Raw genomic sequence first — 27,980 nt, 5'->3', positions numbered from 1 at the left:
GAAATATCAAATCGTTGATCAATACGATTAAGCAGGTACAATATTGACGCTGTACCCATTCCCGAGCCAAAGTCACGCACGTTAAACATATAAACTACATAACCACTGAGAAGGTGCTAAAATGATTTTAGACAAGACAATTCACCTAATAAGGTAAACATACTACTGTCAGAGCGATTTGAGCAGTTCTAGACAATAGTTGCATAACTCTTCAAGCAAGGGACAGGGTTTGGCATACAAGAAGTTCGACCACAATGTGAATGGCGGACTGCGAGCGAGTTTGAACATCTACACACATGTCACCACCATGGGCTTTTCAGGCATATCACAGTAAAACCGACTGATCTAATTTCCATTAGAACAGGATTTTTTCCGATATATGTACAAGTTTTAATGTTCTCTTAGACTGAATTGTCCCTTTAATTTATTGAGAACTATCTGCTAGGACAGAAATAATCTTGTTTTGATGTAAACACAAAAATAATAAATTATGACCAAGACTTTTAATAAATATAATGTTAAATATAAAATTAGAGCCTATGAATTTTGAGTAATGTCCATACAGAACATCATTTTCTGTGAGATTAAAAAATGATTCCGGAGGAAATGGTCCGCAATCCGTTTCGAGTTTAGTTGAACTTATCGAACTTCCGGAAGATTTAGTCGTAGTTTCACTTTCAAGAAAATATCAAATTTAGCTGTCGGAAGTTGATAATAGACACTGACAACTGATGGATGTTGTAGATTTTGATTTGTCATAATCCATGACTCCTTTCAGGCAGCTCTCATCGTATTCACTTTGTTGTGTCGTGCAATCGTAGGCTCGTTACTTGAGGAGTGTAGCCGTCGGTTTCCCCGCCAAGATTTCGTATTCCAAGATTTTGCCCTCAGTCGCCAAAGTAGGAAAGTATTCTGATGGTATACTATTGCAGTAGATTTGACTCACTGAAATGGAGGAACCAGAATCAAGATGGTATATTATATCAGATCGTGTTTAGATTTTCGAGGATAGTTCTAACTTCTGGTATCAGTTATAGCACAAATACTACCCCTACTATGTTGGGTGTTAGCTAACCTTTGCACTACTCCAACAATGTTAGATGATGTACAGTCGTGTGCCAAAAAACTTCGTAATTTTTAGTTTCCCCTACATATTCTATGTATTTTCACATTTTTTCTTAGATCTCATCTATTGGCGGATTTTAATCAAATTTGGCATACTTGTAGAAAATTATCTACACTTTCAGCTAATAATATTTACATAATTTTCCTTTATGCACTTTTTGAGAAAACCGTATTTCCTACCATGCAAAACTTTTTCGTTGTCATTTTGGTAAGATCAAAGAAGGAGATGACGTCATAAGTTTTAAGTGGTGCACACAAAAAAATATCTATTGAAAACAAAATATCGGAAAATTATACAAATATTTTGAGCTGAAAGATTAGATATATTTTTTTTAAATTATATATTTCATGCATTTTTACTTCTTTGATTGAATTTTTCTGATTTCATCTTAGGATGGATTTTAACCAAATCAAGCATACTTGTAGAAAGTTGTCTACACTTTTAACTCATAGTATTTTCATATCACTATTTGCGTGCACTGCTTAGACTTTTTGACAGCATTTCCTTCTTTGTTCTTATCAAAATGGCCACGAAAAGTGTTGCTTGCTAAAAAAAGACCAGGGTTTCTCAAAAAATCCATAAGTAAAATTATGAAAGTATTGTGTATTACAAATTTGGTTGAAATCTGTCAATACATTTAGATAACATCAAGAAAAATTTAAGAAAAAAAAATAAAAATGAATGAAATACATGTGTATATAGTAAATGAATAGGTGTCTTAAGTACTTTTGTCCACATACTGTACATGTAATCCACAACCTAGATTATATTTCTAGCTAGCTATATATAGGTACAATACAATTTGATATTATTTGAGTGTGACTGTCATATATCAAAATCACATAAAAACAAGTCAATAACAGAGTTTACATCTGACAGAGTAAAACCAAATCTAAAACATTATGATAATGACATCCAGCCAAACTGGCTTATGAGACACTATAGGTTATAGGTTTTACGTTTATTCAGGTAATCACATCCTTTTCTAAAACAGTTCATGGCCAGACTTACAGTAGGTAGATTTGGGGTGGGGGAATTCAGGGAGTATTGTCTTGAAGCATGTTTGGAATACACATCTACATATACATTTATACATATATAGAGACCATTAGTATAAATTTAACTTTAATACATATAAGGTAAATAACCTGGGCCTTCTCCTCAAAACAAAACAAAAACAAAAAACAAAACAAGAACAAGATACAAATCAATGTGTACAATTTATCTTAATTTTGAGAAAAAAAATCAATGTTATAATAATTTTGAGAAAATATTGTACATGTGGGTTTGTTACTATTATATGAAATAAAATCACATGGGTCAAGTAGACTGCAGATAGTCTACTGAAGGTTATACAGGTACAGAGGCTGTCACAGCATGCTATCTATTGAATGGAATGCTGTAATGGACCCCTGGGGTAAACCAGGTATAACACAATAGGTATACCTTACCTGTGACACCTGACTGATCATCCTCTCAGGTAAAAGGTGTCATTTTATTGAGGTGGTGGGGTGGGGATAGAGGGAGAAAGCGGCCCTAGGCCTGTTGGTCATGACAACAGGCGTACCTGTCTGCCTAGAGTTTATAGTACATAAGCCATTTATGCAAGCATACCTGTATCCCCATGTAAGTATGTGACTGTGACAGACTTTTGTACCAATGACATTGGGTATATCCAATACCGCCCATCCAATGTAATAATGTTTTAAAACTCGAAATTTACTGGTTTAAAATGAAAATAACAATTCATTAATCTGTATATGATAAAGATATTGTATTTTATGTGTATGTTTAAACACTAAAACAGATCTATGATTAAAATGTCTCTTGACAACATGAATTACATATGACACTCCACATGATTTGAATGTACATTTATGTATAGATCTTTCATTCTACCTGTCGCATCTGTTGATGTGCACAATGCCTTCAGTTTGCTATGACAGTCCAGGGGTGGATATAACAACAGTGATAGTAACCTCTGGAATATGGAGGATGTATCAGCATAAGATTTTCAAACAATTAACAGAAAATTAATATTAGTGTAACTAGTGTTTTTAATGAGATTTTACCTAATAAGAAGTAGGTGTGAAATATGTTAGAAATATTTTTCCCTGCATCTTGGCTAAATAACAATTTTTCATTTATTTTATTTTTTGAAATAACAATAATTTTTGCTGGTGATACCGCTCCTGTTTCAATATTTATGGAACAACAGAACTACTAGACTGGTCACTAGACCGTAAGTTGTTGATAAACTTTCTAAGCAGAGTTCTTTACTAGATCACCTCCCCCTAGTTTGAATCAGACATGTATTTATTGAGACAAAAATAATCAAGCCAAATTTAAGTGGTTTCTTTTTCATTTTTCTAGAGACCAATCTATAGAACTAATAAAATGAAAATATACACATTTTATTAGAATGAATAAATAGTTTGAAAGATATGTCCTTTTTGCTTTATTAAGCAGTTAAGACTTTCTAAAGCATCATTCTTTATTATTTATAGTGATGGAGAACAGACTGCTATGGCTGGCAGCATCAAACCCATAGACAGGAAATCTGTACACAGAATCTGTTCTGGACAGGTAGTACTGACATTGGCTACAGCAGTGAAGGAGTTGATTGAAAACAGTATTGATGCTGGGGCCACTTCTGTTGGTAAGTTCTGACATTGGCTACAGCAGGGAAGGAGTTGATTGAAAACAGTATTGATGCTGGGGCCACTTCTGTTGGTAAGTTCTGACATTGGCTACAGCAGTGAAGGAGTTGATTGAAAACAGTATTGATGCTGGGGCCACTTCTGTTGGTAAGTTCTGACATTGGCTACAGCAGGGAAGGAGTTGATTGAAAACAGTATTGATGCTGGGGCCACTTCTGTTGGTAAGTTCTGACATTGGCTACAGCAGTGAAGGAGTTGATTGAAAACAGTATTGATGCTGGGGCCACTTCTGTTGGTAAGTTCTGACATTGGCTACAGCAGGGAAGGAGTTGATGGAAAACAGCATTGATGCTGGGGCCACTTCTGTTGGTAAGTTCTGACATTGGCTACAGCAGTGAAGGAGTTGATTGAAAACAGCATTGATGCTGGGGCCACTTCTGTTGGTAAGTACTGACATTGGCTACAGCAGTGAAGGAGTTGATTGAAAACAGCATTGATGCTGGGGCCACTTCTGTTGGTAAGTTCTGACATTGGCTACAGCAGTGAAGGAGTTGATTGAAAACAGTATTGATGCTGGGGCCACTTCTGTTGGTAAGTTCTGACATTGGCTACAGCAGTGAAGGAGTTGATTGAAAACAGTATTGATGCTGGGGCCACTTCTGTTGGTAAGTTCTGACATTGGCTACAGCAGGGAAGGAGTTGATTGAAAACAGTATTGATGCAGGGGCCACTTCTGTTGGGAAGTTCTGACATTTGCTACAGAGGGGTAGGAGTTGATTGAAAACAGTATTGATGCTGGGGCCACTTCTGTTGGTAAGTACTGACATTGGCTACAGCAGTGAAGGAGTTGATTGAAAACAGCATTGATGCTGGGGCCACTTCTGTTGGTAAGTTCTGACATTGGCTACAGCAGTGAAGGAGTTGATTGAAAACAGCATTGATGCTGGGGCCACTTCTGTTGGGAAGTTCTGACATTGGCTACAGCAGTAAAGCAGTTGATTGAAAACAGCATTGATACTGGGGCCACTTCTGTTGGGAAGTTCTGACATTGGCTACAACAGTAAAGCAGTTGATTGAAAACAGCATTGATGCTGGGGCCACTTCTGTTGGGAAGTTCTGACATTGGCTACAGCAGGGAAGGAGTTGATTGAAAACAGTATTGATGCTGGGGCCACTTCTGTTGGTAAGTTCTGACATTGGCTACAGCAGGGAAGGAGTTGATTGAAAACAGTATTGATACTGGGGCCACTTCTGTTGGTAAGTTCTGACATTGGCTACAGCAGGGAAGGAGTTGATTGAAAACAGTATTGATGCTGGGGCCACTTCTGTTGGTAAGTTCTGACATTGGCTACAGCAGTGAAGGAGTTGATTGAAAACAGCATTGATGCTGGGGCCACTTCTGTTGGTAAGTTCTGACATTGGCTACAGCAGTGAAGGAGTTGATTGAAAACAGCATTGATGCTGGGGCCACTTCTGTTGGTAAGTTCTGACATTGGCTACAGCAGTGAAGGAGTTGATTGAAAACAGCATTGATGCTGGGGCCACTTCTGTTGGTAAGTTCTGACATTGGCTACTGACAGCAGGGAAGGAGTTGATTGAAAACAGCATTAATGCTGGGGCCACTTCTGTTGTTGCTGAGGTTGCTTCTATATAAAAATACATTTTATATTGAAATTAATCAAATCATATGTTATTGTTAAGTTCTCCTTGAAAATAAGTAACTAGTATTTTATATCAAAATTAATCAAAATTTATTAATACAAATCAGTGGTATGAAAAAATAATCTGTCATTAAAAGTCATAATAGTGTACTTTTCATAGAAAGAAACTCATTCTCAGAAATAATTCATTTTTCAGAAATTAAATTAAAGAACCATGGACTGGAATTGATAGAAGTCATAGACAATGGATCTGGAGTGGAGGAAAAGAATTTTGAAGGGCTCAGTGAGTTAAATAGATAACATTGGACTCTTAGTTCTCACTTTTTTATTTGTTACCATTGAGAGCTTAAACTATATTTAGTAACACACATTGTGATACCAAATTATTACTGTATAATTATTACTGTATGCTATGAGTTACCGCTATACCTAGAATTTCAGAACTGTTTATTCACAAGTTCATAGTGCACTTGTTAACCACTCTTATCATTTAAAGTAAGATCAAACAATTTTCCTTTTGACTGCTTGTTTAGCCTTGAAACATCACACATCCAAACTCCAGGACTTTTCCGACTTGGTTGATGTGGAAACATTTGGATTCCGAGGAGAAGCTCTGAGTTCCCTGTGTGCACTGAGGTAGGATAGCAGATGTAATCTTCCCAAGCTAATTTACTGGCACTGTGTATAGGTGCTGCTGAAACTAGGTCTTATAAACAACATTATTCTTTTGCCATCATAAAGCTGGTACCTGGGATTTCATATTTGTTTGCAAAAGCAAAAAACTGAATGTTTTTAAACATGAGCAAATATCTTTTAGTGATATGTATCATAGCTTATCACATATCAATACATGTACACTGTATATAAACACAATCTGTAAACAAACATTTTGTGGTGACTTAAATCCTTATTATAATGTATAATGACCTTTTCACTCATTTATTTTTGCAATTTTAGACCTCTTGCCATGCACATATTTGAAATTTTTCACAGTGATTGATTTTCACTATTTCCAATTTAGGATACACTAAACTTAAATGCACAAACAGAAGTTGATTTACAGTTAAAAAATTAACAAAATCTGCAAGTAATTAGTTGATAGTGACACTTTTGTTACAGTGGACTGACTATCATTACCAGACATTCCAGTTCAAACGTGGCAACAAAACTGGAATTTGATCACAATGGTAAAATTCTACAGAGGACTGCCCAGGCCAGACAGGTAGGCATAAACTACACAAGTAATTATAAATCAATATTAGAATTGTGTCATTTCTTGTGAGTTGTCAACTATATGACTAAAAATGGAGATTAGGTTTTGCAATGTCATAAAGATCATGTGATGCACATATATATGTACATGCAGTAGCATGTACATCTAATTTTCGAAGATCAATTTCAAGTTTTCTCTTCAAGTTAGATTATGCTTTGTGAATTTAATTTCAAGGTTGGAACAACAGTTATTCTGCAAAATGTGTTTTCAACTCTGCCTGTGCGACACAAGGAGTTTCAAAGGAATATCAAGAAAGAGTTTGCTAAGATGATCAATGTGGTGAATTCCTATTGTATTATAAGTACTAATGTACGTATCAGCTGTTCCAACCAAACAGACAAGGGGTAGGTATAGAGGGAGCAATCTGGTTTAAGATGAAATTAACATGGGTCAGAGGTCAAATCTTTATCATTACACACATATGATCTATATTGATCATTTTAATCCGAAGAATGCATGTCACAATTCTGCTTCACTGTGATGCTCTAGGCCTACTACATGCTCAAATACAAGATCTAACAACTCCTGTTCGGGTCACACCAAACAGGAAATTGTTAGATCTTGTATTGGTAAAATTACAAGTCTTCTTTAATGAGATTGGTGTAAGATGGGTCTTCATCATTATACACAAATGATCGGTATTGATCCATTTAATCAGACAAAAGGATGTCACTTTTATGAAATATTTGATTATCAGATAAGAGTTTATGGACCCATGTGTTTGATTCAAAATGAAATATTGACAGTTGTAATTATATATTGTTGTATGTTTCGGTATTAAAGATACCTGTTTTGTGTCTGAATCAGATATTGATCATGTCTTCACGCCAGATATCATTATGCATTTCATTAAGATGATTAATGTGTATATTTTCAGTCATAGGTCTACGGTTGTGTCAAGTAAAGGCAATACCAGTTTAAAAGACAACATTTCCAATGTGTTTGGACCTAAACAGGTGAATATATCATTATATTTGATATAACAATTAAAAGCCATCAACTTTAAATACTGAGACATCTGAAGCCATATGACAATAGATGTTCATTATATACGAGGGATGTTCCGAAATTAATGTTACTTGCGCAATATCTCGTGGAAATCGTGCTAAATGGGCTTAAAAGTACCTCATGGCGATAGCGTGATATCTGAAGCGTGATATAGGTAAATATCTCGCTAACAATTACACTGACCTTGGTGCTGTATACATTGTTTTGTAGCGCACTCGTTACACTCTATACAAATATGGTTGGCCAGAGAGTTGAAAACGTAATTGAAATTAGGGCCAATATCAAAGGTAGGTCTCTACTTGGCTTAAAGCCGGTGGATATTCATCGTGAGGTGTGTGATATATATGGGAAGGGTCAAATGTCATCATATATGACTATTTGTAGGTGGGTTGCTCGATTTAAGTCAGGACACCAGCAGCTTAAAGATGCTGCCCACACAGGTCGCCCTGCAACAACAACAACAAAGCATACATTGAACTAATTCGGCAAATCCTTGAAAAAGATGCAAGGTACACTGTCTGGCAGTTAGCTAAAATGACAGGCTTGCACATATTCATTGCATTTTAAAGAAACATCTTAAGCTGGGCAAGATCAATGCCTGGTGGATACCCCATTTACTAACTGACAACCAAAAGAGGTCCCGGGTTGACAAGGCCAAATCCTTATTGAAGAAATACCCAAAATACAGCAAAAAGACTTTTGATAATTTAGTCACAGGTGATGAAACATGGGTGCATTTTTTCGAACCCAAAAGAAAATGCTCTTATTGAATCTGGGCAAACAAAAACGCCAGGCGCCCTAGCATTGCTAAAAGAATACGCACCGTGAGGATGGTTTTGTATGTCATATTCTTTGATAATAAGGGTCCAATCATTCAAATCCCTGTTCCAAAAGGCAAAACTGTCACAGCGAAGTATTATAGAGACGTTGTACTTCGAAAACTTAAGAAAGTCTACAAACACCACTGCCCACAGACAGGTTTGAAGTACCTCAGGCTCTTACATGATAATGCGCACACACAAGGTGCGCATTGTAACAGAGTTTTTGAAGGCAGAAAAAGTCACTGTCCTCGCCCACCCTGCATATTCACCAGACTTGGACCCCTGTGACTTTTTCTTGTTCCCCAAACTAAAATTTCACCTGTCTGGAACAAAATATAAATCAAGAAATGCCTTTGGCTCTGCCATTTACCAGTATCATATGAGTATACCAATTCAAGAGTACGAAAACTGTTTTCAAAAGTTGATCGATCGGTTGAAACGATGCATAAATGCAGAGGGGGAGTACTTCGAGAGACAGGGCAAAGTAAAATGATCAGAATTACTTCTATCAAAGAGAAATCACCAAAGTAACAATAATTTTGGAACACCCCTCGTAAACTGAGATATATTTTGTCATTCTTTCAAATAAAATTGTTTGAATTTTATTATAGTAAACATTTTGAAACATCAACATTTTGTTTTTACAGATGAACAGTCTACTTGAAATAAAACAGCTTGGTCCAAATGACGAGGTGTGTAATGAATATGGATTAGGGGCCTGCCAAGGAAATGTCCCATTCAGGTACAGTAGCTGTCATATATTAACCCTGTACACATCAAATAAAGTCAAAACTATCTCTCAGAAACCTAGATACTGAAGTTTATGATATGTAGGTAGTAGAAACTACCAAGTTATTGTTAAATCAATGAATCTCATCTTATTTATGAACAGGTACCGTATAGCAGTTATTTTAATGGACCAAAATTTCCACGATTTGATCTAAAAACAAGAAAATCCAATTTTAGCGGTTTTAAATTTTAGCGATATGGATTTAAGGGAATATATATATATCGTTCAACCAATTCTCATTAACTTGCGGATCATATGTTCGCTATCATAGCAATGTCCCTCGAAACTGAGAAAATATCATACCTGCGAAAATATCCGGTTTTACGGTACTCTTCAAATGTCTTCTATATATATACAGGCGTAATAGAGACCCATTTTAATGATAGCGGACCAGTCACCTACTAGGATAAAAGTTCACAATCCCTCTAAAGAATCAATGTAATTATCAAAATTCACAGTGGTAAATAATGTATTTTAGATGATTTCTCCTCAATTTCAGGACAGTGATATGCTGTGGTGAATATTACTACTAGATCTAACTGAATGATTGAGCTTGGCTTACTTTGAACATTACAGTAGCCAGGAATTCTTCATTAAAAAGTATCAAGTTTGCTTAGATTAGTGATGACCAGCAGTTTCTATCAGACATTAGAGTACCATATCAGATACATTTCTCTGTAAATTCATGGTTTTTTTTCCAGGCTTGAGGGTTATGTTTCTCAATGTGTACATGGACAAGGCCGAAGCAGTGCAGATCGGCAGTATTTCTTTATCAACAAACGTCCATGTGACTCACCTAAGGTATTTTTTCGTTGGAATTTTGTAATTCCTTCATATTTATAAATCGGTTGTTTGGTGTTACTATACTGTTAAGAACTATTCAAAGATGTAAATTTTGGTAGTGCCATACATGATGTGCACGAGCAGATACTTTAGTAGACTCTATGGAATCAGTTTCCATAATGAAAATCTAGTACTAATTTGATAGTTCCTAACGAGAACATCTTTTAAATATTGGACAAGAGCGGAGTGTGTACCCTGTAAGTTATTGTGGTTGCTTAGATACACTCATCCTCAATAATGACTCCAGGGGTTACTATCACTGTCGTTATTTCCACTCCAGTACTATATATCATAGCGAACCTAAAGGAATTTCAGGAAAAAGACACTAACCAATCACAGTCCTTTTGGAGAGTTAAAGAAAGAAACATCCAACTTCAAAGCCATACAGTATACAGTTATTTGATTATTTGATATACATTAAAGTACTAAACTGTCTGTCTCATCTGTTGTCATACACAGTGCCTTCAGTTTTGCTATGAGGTAGTCCAGAGATGGACGTTAAGACAGTGATAGTAACTCCTGGAGTATCAGGAGTATCAAGGGTGAGATACACAATATCTATTCAAATGGTCCTTCAAAGGCTGATAAATCAACATCCCTTTACCTCTTGGTCATGTGTTTGGGCCCTGATGTAGTAGTACTGACTAGAGGTTGGTGACTTTTTCTAGGACCTCTGACTTGCCTCCACCATTAAAACCTGTGAAGTCTTGTTAATGAATTTTATATGTGTCAATAGGATATGAAACAAAACTTATATCTGACAACGATTAATTTACAGCTGTCCAAAGTAGTTAATGAGGTGTATCACCAGTTCAATCGCCACCAGTATCCCTTTGTTACACTACATGTTACCATGGCGAGGGAAGCAGTGGATGTCAATGTAACTCCTGACAAGAGACAGATCTTCCTTCAGGACGAGAAACTTCTCTTGGCCACTATCAAGGTACATAAAGATAATGCTACCTATCCAATGCAAGTAGTTTTTTTGCAATTTATGACTACATTCTAGTTACACGTACTTACGATATTTTAGCAATGTTGAAGATTCTCATAGATGTAAATGTTTTTGTTTCTTTATACATATATATAAGATAACTCTCTGACATGATTGTAACAGATTCAGAATTGTGCTAATGAATGATGATGTATCACATCCTAGCACTAATTTGTATGTGGTAATATAAGCATGGTTTGTCCAGTAGTTTGTATTGTTAATGCAGTGTAACTTGTCCATGGGACCAGCATGTTTGGCTGGTATAGCCAGGTTTCCAGATTATACAGTTGGCTGGTATAGCCAGGTTTCCAGATTATACAGTTGGCTGGTATAGCCAGGTTTCCAGATTATACAGTTGACTGGTATAGCCAGGTTTCCAGATTATACAGTTGGCTGGTATAGCCAGGTTTCCAGATTATACAGGTTTACCTGTTTGTTATAACAGTTCACCGAACACACAGGAAACTGGAATAGACAAGGGCCAGTTTTGACAAATTATACTGTAATAGGCTAATACACCTATATTTCCAGCCTAGTGTGACATAGTGGTTGTCATGGTTTTTGTATAAATTCTGTAGCTAAGTATGTTACTACAGTAGTCCCTGACAATTACAGTGAATGTTTAGGTACTTATTTCAGACGTCCCTTCTTGCACTGTATCAGCCATTGACCAGTCTTATCCAGCCAGTCCAGACTCCTAAGGGTGCAGGTATGTTTACGTTTGATAACACAGCACAAAATCAAAAAATGTTACTGCAATAAATACTTACAGTAATCCTACTTTGTTACGATTACATTTAGTGGGTTTGTCCTAATGTCTGTTCAAAGTTATTCAGGTTGTGGGCTCAATTCAATATGACTAACATGACTGCTATCTTGACAAGTTTTAACATTTCAGACACTTGTATCCTTTAATATCCATTCTCAGACCTTTTTTAATAAATATTTTCTCCTCTTGATGTCTTTGTGGTAAAACCATGTAGAATAGCAGTCACTTTAGCAGTAATGTGATTATCTAGTATTCAAAGAATCCCAATCATCTTCTCATGTTATAGTATGCAATTATCTTGTATTTTATTTCAACAGGGACAGAGGCAAGGAACCACTTGAAACAGTAAGTTTTATAGTATATTAATAGCTTAATTTGATTAAACTGGACTGGATTCAAGGTTATAAAGTTAAATGTTTTATAATAATCTTATTTCATGTTTAAGAAAGCATTCATAAGAACTGAGTTAACTGTTGTGTCTTTGTTTTCATTTCTAGATCCAATGAAGAACAACTATCCAGTACCAGCAGGGTGGGTATATTTTATTGTTCAGTATAGTATAGGCTGCAGTTGATGTATTTATCAAATCATTACTCTGTATTCTCACCATAAAGATGTCTGATTTAACATTCTTTAAGACCAGACATTTAATTACTTATTATAGATATAATCTTATTATCATTACTGTCAAGTTGCTTTTATTCAAAGGGGATAAAAATTTCACTTCAGTGTGTTTGCTGTCAAATGGATTATCACGAACTGAAATGACTTGGAATTGAATGGAAAGAATGATAAGTAAGACATGTATAACTTATTACTGTTCAAGATTGACAGATGTAGGAACTTTTCTCCCTACGAATAAGTACCAAAGAGGAAATCACGATATGTTCTCTTCACAAATTAAAAAACACCTATATATTATTATATCAGGACAATGTACAAAAGCCTCCCATAATATTAGGTAGTGCCTTAGTGCTGTATTTACTATATCTCCAGTCTGTCAGTTCACTGGGACGGCTAAAGAGAACATTCTCCAGTGTGTTTTCAGCAAAGGACCACACGCCAAGCAAGGAACAGCCACCAAAACGTTAGTGACTTAATATTTCATTTGAAGTTTGATGTAAATTCACACATTTATGATGGACCCTACAGAGTTTTATCTAATTGATAGTTGACATGTTTAAAAGCATTTTGTCAATTTAATATTGCTCACATTGTTCACATTTCAATTTAAACACTTTGAAAACTACAGAATTTATTTCATTGAAACTTTCAAAACCATCTTTCTCCGACTGCTAGCTTAATTGCTAATCATATTGAATCCACTCACAAGTACAGGGCCAAAATGGTTCAAAGAGACATCAATTTCTCACATAGCTAGCCATGTAAGATAGAGTTGTCCCATGAAAGACAGCTATGTAAGATAAATGTATCTTACATAGCTGTGACGTCACAATTGCCGAACAATCAGATGACGTCATATCAGCCAAAGTTGACGTCATTTTTCTTCTATTTCGATTGATTTGCCGTATTTATTTACCATTTCATTTGTTTAATTTGCATTTCAAACCGTTTTACCTAAGATTTCTTGTTTATGTTTATTAATATAAACCAAACTTTGATGAGCTCTTTCGAATGGCGTTCTTATTTTTAAAATTGATCAATTATTTAAGAAGTTAAGATTTTGTCACAAAATGGCTGCCTCACCTTTCGTGCAAGTAACTCGACAAGCAATGTGAGAAAATAACTCTTTCATATGTAAATTATGTAGGATAGAACCATTCCACCCTCGGGTACAGAATTTCGGGTCAGAAACCTCGACAAGCCTCGGTTCTGACCCAAAATTATGTACCCTTGGGTGGAATAGTTCTATCCTACATATGTACATATGAAAGAGTCATATAATCTTTGATTTTCACCATCTGACTTGACATTCATTTGTAGAATCAAACGCTCTTCATTTTGGTAAGGTGATTTGCTTTACTGGTAATTAATTTTCAGTTTTTTTTCAAATTTCTTAAGCTTCCCAGAGTGTTTAAAATAAAACTCCTTCACTGATTTATTGTCTTTCTCATTAACAGAGAGAAAACTTGACAATTTTGTTACCAAGAAGACAACATCTGACATTGACCTTGACTCTGTAGAGACCAAGACAACTTTGGAAGGTGTAACTGTTGTTGTCCTGCCAGACTCTTCCACGGAATACTGCCAGCCTGGTGTAGATACGTCTGAAAAGCAATCCAATCTCTGCAGTATTTCTCAGGAGGAGAGGTTGGAACGTCAAATGTCAATAGGGTCAGAAGATAAAATGTCACAGGATTCAAAGACTTCAGAAAGTCAAACTTTCCAAGTTAAGGGGGTGTTCGAAGATGAAAATCTACAGGATATAGAAAGACATAATAGTGCAATTTCATCAGGTTCAATGTTAGATTCTCAAAGTTCACAGGAAACTTTACTTAATGCTAAATGTTCAAATACTGAGGAGATTGACACCGGAATACCAATGACAAGTCAGAATTCATCAGATCAGAACAGCATAGACACATTAGAAAGTGAAGATCCCCTCAAACCTTTATCTAAGAATATTGAAGAAAATACAAAATCTACCTCATCCAGTCCCTATTTATCACAATCACCTGTTACTAAATTAAAAACATCTGTGTTCTCTTCATCAACAAGATCTGACTCTAAGCCTTCACCATCTGTCCTGTCACCTACTCTATCTCACCACATTAACTCTGTGTCAGACACAAATGGACCTATCCAGTCTAGCGGTCTCCCTACATCCTCATCCTCCAGTGAAGAAGTCGTGTATCCACTAGCTGGTGGGGAAAGTAACATAAATCCTACACAGGGGGATTCTGTGTGTGAGGAGACTGAACCTCAACTGAAAATAACAGAATTTGTAAGTTTTTCCTTTTAATTTGTACTTTGGCCATTTGGTTGTCATGTATCAGAAATACGTCAATTTTCGTGACATAACCAAAATTAGATTTGATTAATTTGATAATGGTCTGGTCCAAGATGTTTATCAATTTAATTGGAATGCTTTTTCCCTTTTCTTAATTTTTTTTTTAGGATGAATCAAAACTGAAATCAAAACCTGAGAAGAGCATGACATTCAGCATGCTTCAGCTCAAAAACAAAATCTCTGAACGAAGCCGAAAAAACAGTAAGTGTTGTCTGGAAGTAACACATATACATTACCAATAATATCAAGTGATCAAACTTAATGTAACACATATACATAAACAATAATATCAAGTGATTAAACTTAATGTAACACATATACATAAACAATAATATCAAGTGATCAAACTTAATGTAACACATATACATAAACAATAATATCGAGTGATTAAACTTAATGTTACTTATATACATAAACAATAATATCAAGTGATTAAACTTAATGTAACACATATACATAAACAATAATATCGAGTGATTAAACTTAATGTAACACATATACATTTACAATAATATCAAGTGATTGAACTTAATGTAACACATATACATTAACAATAATATCAAGTGATTAAACTTAATGTTACACTTCAGACAAGTCTGTATTAAGTATGGATAAATGGTTGTGGATGATGTGATAAAAGAGATAAAATAGAACGTTAGCATGTGTTACTTATACCATGTGCAAAAAACAATATTTTCTATTTACACAGAAACTGAAAAAGAACAAGAATTTTACCGGACATTCCGGGCAAACATCACACCAACAGACAACCAATCTGCAGAAGAAGAATTACAACGAGAAATCACGTAAGAAATTACAGATGTAAACTGACACTTTTGAATTCTAAAAGGCCTAAAAACCCAATGGGCTGCTGTATTAGTGCATAAAATGTGGTGATTTTGTTAAGGTCTCTGACAGTCTACATCAACTCTAGGTTCTAAATATTAGGCTGATGTATCTTTTATTAGGTCATCTGACCCGAAGGGTCAGGATGACCTATAATCGTCATGTTTCTTCTGTCGTTGTCCGCCGTGCGCCATGCGTTAGCTTTTCACATTTTGAACTTCTTCTCAAGTTCTACCAGTGCCATTTGGCTGAAACTTGCATGAAATGATCCTGACATGGTCCCGACAAAGTGTTGTTATTTTTCGGGTCGATCCGAAATCCAAGATGGCCGCCACAGCCGCCATCTTGAAAACACATTTTGAACTTCTTCTCAAGTTCTGCCAGTGCGATTTGGCTGAAACTTGCATGAAATGATCCTGACATGGTCCCGACAAAGTGTTGTTATTTTTCGGGTCGATCCGAAATCCAAGATGGCCGCCACAGCCGCCATCTTGAAAACACATTTTGAACTTCTTCTCAAGTTCTGCCAGTGCGATTTGGCTGAAACTTGCATGAAATGATCCTGACATGGTCCCGACAAAGTGTTGTTATTTTTCGGGTCGATCCGAAATCCAAGATGGCCGCCACAGCCGCCATCTTGAAAACACAATTTGAACCTCTTCTCAAGTTCTACCAGTGTGATTTGGCTGAAACTTGTATGAAATGATCCTGACATGGTCCCGACAAAGTCTTGTTATTTTTTGGGTCGATCCGAAATCCAATATGGCCGCCACAGCTGCCATCTTGAAAACACATTTTGAACTTCTTCTCAAGTTCTACTCGTGCGATTTGGCTGTAACTTGCATGAAATGATCCTGACATGGTCCCGACAAAAAGTTGTTATTTTTCGGGTCGATCCGAAATCCAAGATGGCCGTCACAGCCGCCATCTTGAAAACACATTTTGAACTTCTTCTCAAATTCTACCAGTGTGATTTGGCCGAAACTTGCATGGAATGATCCTGACATGGTCCCCATAAAGTGTTGTTATTTTTCGGGTCGATTTGAAATCCAAGATGGCCGCCACAGCCGCCATCTTGAAAACACATTTTGAACTTCTTCTCAAGTTCTACTCGTGCGATTTGGCTGAAACTTGCATGAAATGATCCTGACATGGTCCCGACAAAGTGTTGTTATTTTTCGGGTCGATCCGAAATCCATGATGGCCGCCACAGCCGCCATCTTGAAAACACATTTTGAACTTCTTCTCAAATTCTACCAGTGTGATTTGGCCGAAACTTGCATGGAATGATCCTGACATGGTCCCCATAAAGTGTTGTTATTTTTCAGGTCGATCCGAAATCCAAGATGGCCGCCACAGCCGCCATCTTGAAAACACATTTTGAACTTCTTCTCAAGTTCTACCAGTGCGATTTGGCTGAAACTTGCATGAAATGATCCTGACATGGTCCCGACAAAGTGTTGTTATTTTTCGGGTCGATCCGAAATCCAAGATGGCGGCCACAGCCGCCATCTTGAAAACACATTTTGAACTTCTTCTCAAGTTCTACCAGTGCGATTTGGCTGAAACTTGCATGAAATGATCCTGACATGGTCCCGACAAAGTGTTGTTATTTTTCGGGTCGATCCGAAATCCAAGATGGCCGCCACAGCCGCCATCTTGAAAACACATTTTGAACTTCTTCTCAAGTTCTACCAGTGCGATTTGGCTGAAACTTGCATGAAATGATCCTGACATGGTCCCGACAAAGTGTTGTTATTTTTCGGGTCGATCCGAAATCCAATATGGCCGCCACAGCTGCCATCTTGAAAACACATTTTGAACTTCTTCTCAAGTTCTACTCGTGCGATTTGGCTGAAACTTGCATGAAATGATCCTGACATGGTCCCGACAAAAAGTTGTTATTTTTCGGGTCGATCCGAAATCCAAGATGGCCGTCACAGCCGCCATCTTGAAAACACATTTTGAACTTCTTCTCAAATTCTACCAGTGTGATTTGGCCGAAACTTGCATGGAATGATCCTGACATGGTCCCCATAAAGTGTTGTTATTTTTCGGGTCGATCCGAAATCCAAGATGGCCGCCACAGCCGCCATCTTGAAAACACATTTTGAACTTCTTCTCAAGTTCTACTCGTGCGATTTGGCTGTAACTTGCATGAAATGATCCTGACATGGTCCCGACAAAGTGTTGTTATTTTTCGGGTCGATCCGAAATCCAAGATGGCCGCCACAGCCGCCATCTTGAAAACACATTTTGAACTTCTTCTCAAATTCTACCAGTGCGATTTGGCTGAAACTTGCATGAAATGATCCTGACATGGTCCCGACAAAGTGTTGTTATTTTTCGGGTCGATCCGAAATCCAAGATGGCCGCCACAGCCGCCATCTTGAAAACACATTTTGAACTTCTTCTCAAATTCTACCAGTGTGATTTGGCTGAAACTTGCATGAAATGATCCTGACATGGTCCCGACAAAGTGTTGTTATTTTTCGGGTCGATTTGAAATCCAAGATGGCCGCCACAGCCGCCATCTTGAAAACACATTTTGAACTTCTTCTCAAGTTCTACTCGTGCGATTTGGCTGTAACTTGCATGAAATGATCCTGACATGGTCCCGACAAAGTGTTGTTATTTTTCGGGTCGATCTGAAATCCAAGATGGCCGCTACAGCCGCCATCTTGGAAACACATTTTGAACTTCTTCTCAAGTTCTGCCGGTGCGATTTGGCTGAAACTTGCATGAAATGATCCTGACATGGTCCCGACAAAGTGTTGTTATTTTTCAGGTCGATCCGAAATCCAACATGGCGGCCACAGCCGCCATCTTGAAAACACATTTTGAACTTCTTCTCAAGTTCTACCAGTGTGATTTGGCTGAAACTTGCATGAAATGATCCTGAAATGGTCCCCATAAAGTGTTGTTATTTTTCGGGTCGATCCGAAATCCAATATGGCCGCCACAGCCGCCATCTTGAAAACACATTTTGAACTTCTTCTCAAGTTCTACTCGTGCGATTTGGCTGTAACTTGCATGAAATGATCCTGACATGGTCCCGACAAAGTGTTGTTATTATTCGGGTCGATCCGAAATCCAAGATGGCCGCCACAGCCGCCATCTTGAAAACACATTTTGAACTTCTTCTCAAATTCTACCAGTGTGATTTGGCCGAAACTTGCATGGAGTGATCCTGACATGGTCCCCATAAAGTGTTGTTATTTTTCGGGTCGATTCGAAATCCAAGATGGCCGCCACAGCCGCCATCTTGAAAACACATTTTGAACTTCTTCTCAAGTTCTACTTGTGCGATTTGGCTGTAACTTGCATGAAATGATCCTGACATGGTCCCGACAAAGTGTTGTTATTTTTCGGGTCGATCCGAAATCCAAGATGGCCGCCACAGCCACCATCTTGGAAACACATTTTGAACTTCTTCTCAAGTTCTGCCTGTGCGATTTGGCTGAAACTTGCATGAAATGATCCTGACATGGTCCCGACAAAGTGTTGTTATTTTTCGGGTCGATTCGAAATCCAAGATGGCCGCCACAGCCGCCATCTTGAAAACACATTTTGAACTTCTTCTCAAATTCTTCTCGTGCGATTTGGCTGAAACTTGCATGAAATGATCCTGACATGGTCCCGACAAGGTGTTGTTATTTTTCGGGTCAGTCCGAAATCCAAGATGGCCGCCACAGCCGCTATCTTGAAAACACATTTTGAACTTCTTCTTAACTTCTGCCTGTGTGATTTGGCTGAAACTTGCCTGAGATGATCCTGACATGGAATCGACAAAGTATTGTTACATCTCTGGTTGATCCCAAATTGAAGAAGGCTACTATGACACTATATCTAATTAAATTCCTACATGTTAAGGCCCTTGGGCCTCTTGTTTGAAATAAATTTGTTGAAGGAAATGGAAAATGATCCTGACATGGTCCTGACAAAGTGACACCATATGAAATTAATTTTACTATTGCCAAGGTAGTCAGATGACCGTTAAGGCCCTTTGGGCCACTTGTTGACAATGGCTGTCAAAAGTCAACATAATCAGTCACAAAAAGAAACAAGGAAAATTTGCAATATATCATTACTGTATGGTAACTTAGGAAACACCGTTTTATTTTACAGACAGGATATGTTCAGCAAGATGGAGATCCTTGGTCAGGTAAGTACGCAAACAAATACAAAAATGCCAGCTTGTGTTTGGATATGGGTTTATGTTGTTCCAAGATACATTGACAGCCAGGGTAAACCATGGTTAATTCTGGGCATACTGTAGTTAACATAGTTTCATGGCAATCACATTTCAGTGTAAACTTACTTGCAATAAGAAAATTCAACATACAACAAAGTACGAGAAAATAAAATTTTGATTATTATTTTTTTTTTATTATTATTATTATCAGCATATTTCTGTATTCTTTACAAATAAAATTTTGCTTTGAGGCCATTATGGCTATACCTGATATCATTTATAAGAGATGCTATAAATAAGAAACAATTTTGTTTTATCGACAGTTTAACTTGGGCTTTATCATAGTGAAGAATGGAGAGGATCTGTTTATAGTTGACCAACACGCTACAGATGAGAAATACAACTTTGAACAGCTCCAGAAACACACAGTTCTACAGAGTCAGCGTCTCATACAGTAGGTCCTTATATCTCCTGTCAGAAACACACAGTTCTACAGAGTCAGTGTCTCATACAGTAGGTCCTTATATGTCCGGTCAGAAACACACAGTTCTACAGAGTCAGTGTCTCATACAGTAGATCCTTATATCTCCTGTCAGAAACACACAGTTCTACAGAGTCAGCGTCTCATACAGTAGGTCCTTATATCTCCTGTCAGAAACACACAGTTCTACAGAGTCAGCGTCTCATACAGTAGGTCCTTATATCTCCTGTCAGAAACACACAGTTCTACAGAGTCAGCGTCTTATAAAGTAGGTCCTTATATCTCCTGTCAGAAACACACAGTTCTACAGTGTCAGCGTCTCATACAGTAGATCCTTATACAGTATCTCCTGTCAGAAACACACAGTTCTACAGAGTCAGCGTCTCATACAGTAGGTCCTTATATCTCCTGTCAGAAACACACAGTTCTATAGAGTCAGCGTCTCATATAGTAGATCCTTATATCTCATGTCAGAAACACACAGTTCTACAGAGTCAACGTCTCATACAGTAGGTCCTTATATCTCATGTCAGAAACAAACAGTTCTACAGAGTCAGCGTCTCATACAGTAGGTCCTTATATCTCCTGTCAGAAACACACAGTTCTACAGAGTCAGCGTCTCATACAGTAGATCTTATATCTCCTGTCAGAAACACACAGTTCTACAGAGTCAGTGTCTCATACAGTAGGTCCTTATATCCCCTTTCAGCACATTTATTGGCGTGTATGTGGCAGGGTTGGGTATAATATTGAAATCATATTGTGTCTGTAGACTGATTCATATCAGCTTATCCTCCCTATCTAGTTATAACTATGTTTTGAGCCTACCATCATTATGTTAGTCAAATCACATTTCATCCTAATTTAATCCCATTTGTCTGTTCATAAACATATTCTTGTTATTACATTTGTCAGAAAATTATTTCAAACATCTTTCTTAAATTTTATGTGTAGAGTTGGTCCCTAGTTGTTCATTTTCCATTTGTAAACCAAACAGAAAATAACATAGCTGACAGTTACCATCTTGGACTAAATCATTTTAGCTAATTGTGTAAACTATCTTGTTGACAGATGTTTTGCTTTCTATGCAGACCTAAGAATCTAGAATTGACCGCCAGCAATGAAACTATCCTAATGGACAACCTGGACATTTTCCGCCAGAATGGGTTTGACTTCTTAATAGATGAACAAGGTATGTATAGTTTTATACCAGCAGTTAGGATCAACTGACATCCTGATAGATGAACAGGAAATACTAAAAGTAGACATTGAATAGACTTCATAATATTTAGGGTTGATGATGAAAACCGAAATTTGGCAGTTTTTACTTCAAACAAAAAAAATCAAATTTTAACTACCAGGTATTTAAGTTTGAAATTTCCTGAGAAATAATTGGCTATGCCGTATGTATACTTTATCACCAGCTGTTACTCCAATTAAACCTTTGTGTTCTATTTCAGCCGACCCCACACAGCGTGTTAAACTGGTATCAACTCCTGTCAGCAAAAACTGGAACTTTGGAAAGGAAGGTAAAAGATATCTCTTGATTTGGAAATCAATACCTGATCAATTCACAGTGGCTGTTCACTTTACAGTTCAATATCTTCTGGAATTTGGTTCATGATTCACAGTGTAGTAATATTTTATTGCATTTATTCCGAAAATATCTTTATTTCCTGGCCATAGGGAAAAGGAATTATCTTTTGGCCTAGCAATATGACATGTGCCTGAGAACAAGAAGTCCTGATCACTAGTTCAAGATTGAGCATGGTGGATAATTAATTTTACATTACATGTAGCATAAAGGTTGTTATATATTATACTTTTTTAAGCAATAATTTGGTTTATTACAAAATTGATGGTATGATGGTTATTAGGAGATATAGTGGATCTATTTTACTACTGTTTCAGATGTTGAGGAGATGCTTTTTATGCTGACTGATTCTCCTGTAAGTATATAACATTAGATGACAACTTTCTGTTCTGTTATCCTCTTAAGGAATTTTTTGTATGGAATATGATGGAATCTACGGTCTATATAGATACCAGAGCTTTACAGATAATCTTCTTAAAGCACTTGCTTTCATTATGCATAGCGCACACTATTTTAGCGCACATCATAAGATGATTGTTTGCAAAGCTCTGGCATCTAGGTATATATAGACCATTTTCATTGGAAGATTGTTTAATATTTATATTTACAGTATTAACACATTTTGGGGGTCCCTGCATTTAAATTGTTTAAGTAAGACCAGGAAAACCAGACATGTTTTGTATATAATATGTCATGATGCGGTGTATTTGTATCTACAGTTAACTTATTCCCAGGGCGTGATGTGCCGTCCCTTTGATTTGTTATCTCCCCTGATTAATCACACATTTTGTATATGTCATTATATCGAATATTAGTAGCTAATTATATTGTATATTTATCCCCGCCCAACGAAGTTGGCGGGGGATATACAAATGGGTTCCGTCCATCCGTCCGTCCGTACGAATGGTTTCCTGAGCATAACTCTAAAACCAGTAGAGATATTTCCACGAAACTTCATACACACATTGGTCTTATGGTCTAGTAGTGCCTTTTCTATTTTTAGGTTTTCATTTTTTGCATTTTTTCCGTAACCCTGGAAACATTGCTGAAAATATCATATTTTTGTACCAGGTTCGTTTCCGCAGCATAACTCTAAAACCAGAAGAGATATTTCCACGAAACTTCATACACACATTGGTCTTATGGTCTAGTAGTGCCTTTTGCTATTTTTAGGTTTTCATTTTTTGCACTTTTTCCGTAACCATGGAAACATTGCTGAAAATATCATATTTTTGTACCAGGTTCGTTTCCGGAGCATAACTCTAAAACCAGAAGAGATATTTCCACAAAACTTCATAGACACATTGGTCTTATGGTCTAGCAGTGCCTTTTGCTATTTTAAGGTTTTCACTTTTTGTACTTTTTTCTGTAACCATGGAAACATTGCTGAAAATGGCAGATTTTTGTGTAAGAATCGTTTCCGGAGCACAACTCTAAAACCAGCAGAGATAATTCCATGAAACTTCATAGACACATTGTTCTTATGGTCTAGTAGTGCCTTTTGCTATTTTTAGGTTTTCATTTTTTGCACTTTTTCCGTAACCATGGAAACATTGCTGAAAATATCATATTTTTGTACCAGGTTCGTTTCCGCAGCATAACTCTAAAACCAGCAGAGATATTTCCACGAAACTTCATAGACACATTCTTTTTATGGTCTAGTAGTACCTTTTGCTATTTTTAGGTTTTCATTTTTTGCACTTTTTCCGTTACCATGGAAACATTGCTGAAAATATCATGGTAAATGGTAAATGTTACTTTTGCAAAACTCCACCCATCTCTGTGTATATAGTCTAATATAAATGTCAAGGCTGTATACCTGATTCAACAATTGCAGCCCCGCCCTACTTGAATTATACTCCATCTTTCTTTAGCTCAACTTCTTTTTCCTGTTTTTTTTTTTTCATACACATAAGTCTCCACAAACAAACTTACTTCAGCTGTGATATCTCCATTGGCGGGGGATCTGAATGACTATGTCCTTGTTGTATCTATACTGATGTGTTCCCAGGGCGTGACGGCCATCCGTTTGATTTGTTATCTCCCCTGATTAATCACACTATTTTGTATATAATATGTCATTATATCGAATATTAGTAGCTAATTATTTTGTATATTTGTATCTATTACTGATGTGTTCCCAGGGCGTGACGGCCATCCCTTTGATTTGTTATCTCCCCTGATTAATCACACATTTTGTATATAATGTCATTATATCGAATATAAGTAGCTAATTATTTTGTATATTGTTCCATCATCTTGATGTGTTCAGTAGGCCTCCCTTTGGTTATTAGCACAATTTTGTATATGCCATGATGTGGTGTATTGGTATTATTGACTTGTTCCCAGGGCGTGATGTGCCGTCCCTCCCGTGTACGCCAGATGTTTGCTTCTCGATCCTGTAGAAAGTCTGTTATGATTGGAACAGCCCTAAACCACACAGAAATGAAAAAGGTAGATTTTGTTTTTAGCCATTTATGTTGATATAATTGTGCTGTGGAGAACTTTTGGCATCAATCCAAACAGACATGAAGCTTTCATCTCCATATCTTGATTAACTTTATCAAACATATTCTCTTTACACCTTGTACATGTTCGTATTTTAGTAAGTAACATCGGTTGGGCAGTCATGGCAGTAGGAGCTTTGTTTAAACTAGGTGTGCATGTTTGTATTTTCAGTTGGTCACACATATGGGAGAGATAGAGCAACCCTGGGTAAGATTTATTTGCATACTTGGCATTTAAAGTCAAAGTTATTATAAAGGGCATGCAGGCTTTTCCATGCCCCAGAAATTTTGGTTGCCAAGGTAGCCAGGTCTTTATACACTGGTTTTCATAGTAAAAATTCTGGGTCAATTGGACTATTACCTGATATCGTTTGTGCGGGATAAGTATCTCCAGTGGTGATGATTTGTAATCTTCCCGCTGAAATGACATTAGCAAGACATATCATCTTTTTGACATAACTCCATCACCAATAGAAATAATAGTCCTGCACAAACTTTATCAGGTATCACGTTGTACCTGAATTTTCCTATTTCAATGAAAATTTACAGCAATGATTGGTATCGTGTGTATTTTTATCCCCCCCGACGTCCATCCGTCCGTGACAAATGCTTTTTGTTATTCCACACCTTCCATTTCGGGAATGTTTTCCGTTACAATGGAAACTTAGTCAAAATTACCAAATAACAGTTTCTTTTGTTACCTGCTGTTATTTTTTTTCAGTTTTACAAAACTAGCATACATTTAAATTAACTTGAGTAATTGTTACTTTGACCTTGATGTATTTCGATCTTTAACTGTATTTCAAACACCATTTTTACCGACTTAAGCCTTCCTTTGTTGACTTTTCACTTTTAACATATTCTGGAATTAGTTTATACAAATAATCATCTCAGTTTTATTAATGTCACATATTTTACTATTTCAGAATTGTCCCCATGGTCGGCCGACAATGAGACATTTAATCAACCTTAATATGGTGCCAAAATGAAGAACCAATACCTGCTGTGCTGTCCACGTCCATTGTATATATATGTTGTAAAGAAAACTTAGAGCAAAGAAATAAATTTTTACGGTATGCCAATAAGGTTCTTATATTATGCTTCTAGAAATTGATATAATGCCACGGTATTTCTTTCAGTTTTTCACCAACTCTTCGATTTCTCATATGATGGCCTATTCAAGTAGTCTTTATTTGGTCCGTTTTCTGTCCTCACTCAAGTAGTCCTTACTGTGACTATTTCTGATAAAGTTAAGAAGACATCAACCTCAAATTTCACGTAATAGATTGTTACCTTGGTCTGAAATTATTAATTATTACTAGTAATCAAAAGCTGAAATGGCAGACATACAGCCATCTTTAATCTTGACTCGTTAGAGTTCATGCAATAGTTTTTCCATGTTATTGATTTAATAGAAAACGGAAAGTAGAGAAAATCAGAAAATATTCATCTTTCATTTGATTTGTATTGAACATTCAATGGTAGGTGCCAAGGCACCTTTTAGATCCATCATCCAACATACCTGGCCATTGGTTTACATGTAATTAGCTTGGAATATAGATTTGGTTTGGTTTGTTTAGTTTTACGTCCTATTAACAGCCAGGGTCATGTAAGGACGTGCCAGGTTTGTTGGTGGAGGAAAGCCGGAGTACCCGGAGAAAAACCACCGGTCAGCGGTCAGTACCTGGCAACTGCCCCACATGGGATTCGAACCCGCATCCCAGAGGTGGAGGGCTTGTGGTAATATGTCGGGACATCTTAACCACTCGGCCACCGCGGCCCCATATAGATATAGAATATAGATACCTGAGCTGGAATTAACTTAAAATGTAATACTCCTTGATGAAATTGAGCCAAAAGAAATGAATATTTGTTTTTGATATGAAACATGATGCCAACCATTGAATGATCTACTTTATATCAAATGGAAGACTGAGATTTTCTTGCTGTTTCTGAAATATATGAACATGCACAAATCTTGTAACACAAGAAACAGGTATAATAAGACCGATTCTGCTGGATTTAAGCTTTATTTCCTCTGAAATTGGTCCTTTATTGTAAATCCCTCAGTACAACACCACCACTCAGAAATTAGTCATTCACACACCATCTGATGTGATGTAAAAATATCAGTTACTAGGAGACTACTTCTCAAAGCAACTATGTTCCTTTTACTAGAGACTGATTGGTTATCATTTCCATCATGTACAGATTTTCAAGATTCAATGGTTTATCTTTCAAATAAATTACATACATGTATCATAATAACTGTTCTTCAGTCTCATGAAGTAAATGGTTCTCTGGAAAATTTGTTTCTGTCATATCTTGAAACCTATAATATCCGAGGAATTTCCGAAAGCAGTGAGTTTCTGAATACAAATCTTCTTTGGAAAACTTCTGAGAAGCACCAAAAAGCAATGAGTTTCCAAGCACTGATCTCCATCGGACGGACTTCCGAGGAGTTTTATAAGCAATGGGTTTTCAGGCACAGAACTCCACTGGACGAACTTCCATGGAGTTTGATAAAGCAATGAATTTCTGAGTGCAAAACTGTTGGACTAGATTCTGAAGTGTTTGATAAAGCAATGATTTTCCTGAACTCCATCAGATTAGCATCCAAAGAGATTGGTAAAGCAAAGAAATCCGATTACAAGTATCTGGCACATTATACATTCTCCAAACACAAAAGTCTTGTAGTTCCCCATAAAGCAAGGCTTCATAGCAAATTCACAACAATTTTATGAAGTTTTTTCTTGTTATTCCAACACAGAGATATCTGAAGTCAACAGATTCCCCGTGCCGCATGGAAATATCACAATTACATTCTTATACAAAGTTTAGCGCCTAAAGGCACAATATCACAAATAATCACCAAAATGACAAGCGATAAATCCGGCGAATATATCCAAACTCAAGTCATTAACACGCAGCGACATTGTAAATTTATCCACACTCAAGTCAGTAAAGCATAGCATCAATGTGAATTGATCCACACTAAAGCACACCTGTGTTCAAAAGTCAATGGATACAGAAATTCCCCATAAAATAACAGTGTGTAAAATCATGTCTATAATATGGAAAGTTTTGCATGTAAATGAGCTTGGATTTTTGAGAGTTTCACAAACACCGTAAAAGCAAAGTAAAAGCACTCAAAACGTCCGAGATCCATGAATGTGTAGGACTAGAAAGCTATGGGTTTAATAAGATCCGAGGTCCACGAGGAGCAGCACTCGGACATAGATCTGTTATCTTGTTGGACTGACTGGCACCCAGATGGCTTTCTTCTGTTCGGAATCGATGACTGTTTTCACTTGTTGGTACATCTCAGCCAGGATTCCTCCTTGTATGATGGCTGAAAACCAGAAACAAAGAATTTTAGATCACAGCTTAACTAGTGTCAAAATATTTGCCAATGCCCGACTTGACGTAATTGGTCTGCCC

General features: G+C 36.8%; 2 protein-coding genes across 6 annotated transcripts in view; one reads left to right on the top strand and one right to left on the bottom strand.

Moving 5' to 3' along the window:
• Positions 1–625: 625 nt before the first annotated feature.
• On the top strand, positions 626–26,953 carry LOC138323258 (mismatch repair endonuclease PMS2-like). Its single transcript, XM_069267700.1, has 25 exons — positions 626–973; positions 3,634–3,785; positions 5,644–5,730; positions 5,981–6,083; positions 6,567–6,669; positions 6,895–7,064; positions 7,598–7,676; positions 9,197–9,291; positions 10,041–10,140; positions 10,961–11,125; positions 11,816–11,885; positions 12,263–12,290; positions 12,443–12,476; positions 12,942–13,032; positions 14,027–14,850; positions 15,024–15,117; positions 15,626–15,722; positions 19,891–19,927; positions 20,281–20,411; positions 21,530–21,630; positions 21,899–21,967; positions 22,350–22,387; positions 24,382–24,486; positions 24,712–24,747; positions 25,466–26,953. Exons 1-25 carry the CDS (start codon positions 951–953, stop codon positions 25,526–25,528), a joined length of 2,895 nt encoding a protein of 964 aa, XP_069123801.1. The 5' UTR covers positions 626–950; the 3' UTR covers positions 25,529–26,953.
• LOC138323257 (disks large homolog 5-like) overlaps positions 26,551–27,980 on the bottom strand; it is a 34,940-nt gene continuing 33,510 nt past the window's right edge. For all 5 annotated transcript variants that reach the window (XM_069267695.1, XM_069267696.1, XM_069267698.1 and 2 more), the window contains one exon: positions 26,551–27,891. In XM_069267695.1, coding sequence (XP_069123796.1) covers positions 27,785–27,891 — 107 coding nt within the window. In that variant the 3' untranslated portion in view covers positions 26,551–27,784. The remainder of the gene's footprint in view (positions 27,892–27,980) is intronic.

The sequence above is a fragment of the Argopecten irradians genome, chromosome 5, assembly GCF_041381155.1.
Source record: "Argopecten irradians isolate NY chromosome 5, Ai_NY, whole genome shotgun sequence".
Classification (NCBI taxonomy): Eukaryota; Metazoa; Mollusca; class Bivalvia; order Pectinida; family Pectinidae; genus Argopecten; species Argopecten irradians.
The sequence above is the reverse complement of the archived record's forward strand: the minus strand, read 5'-3'. Positions and strand labels throughout refer to the sequence as shown.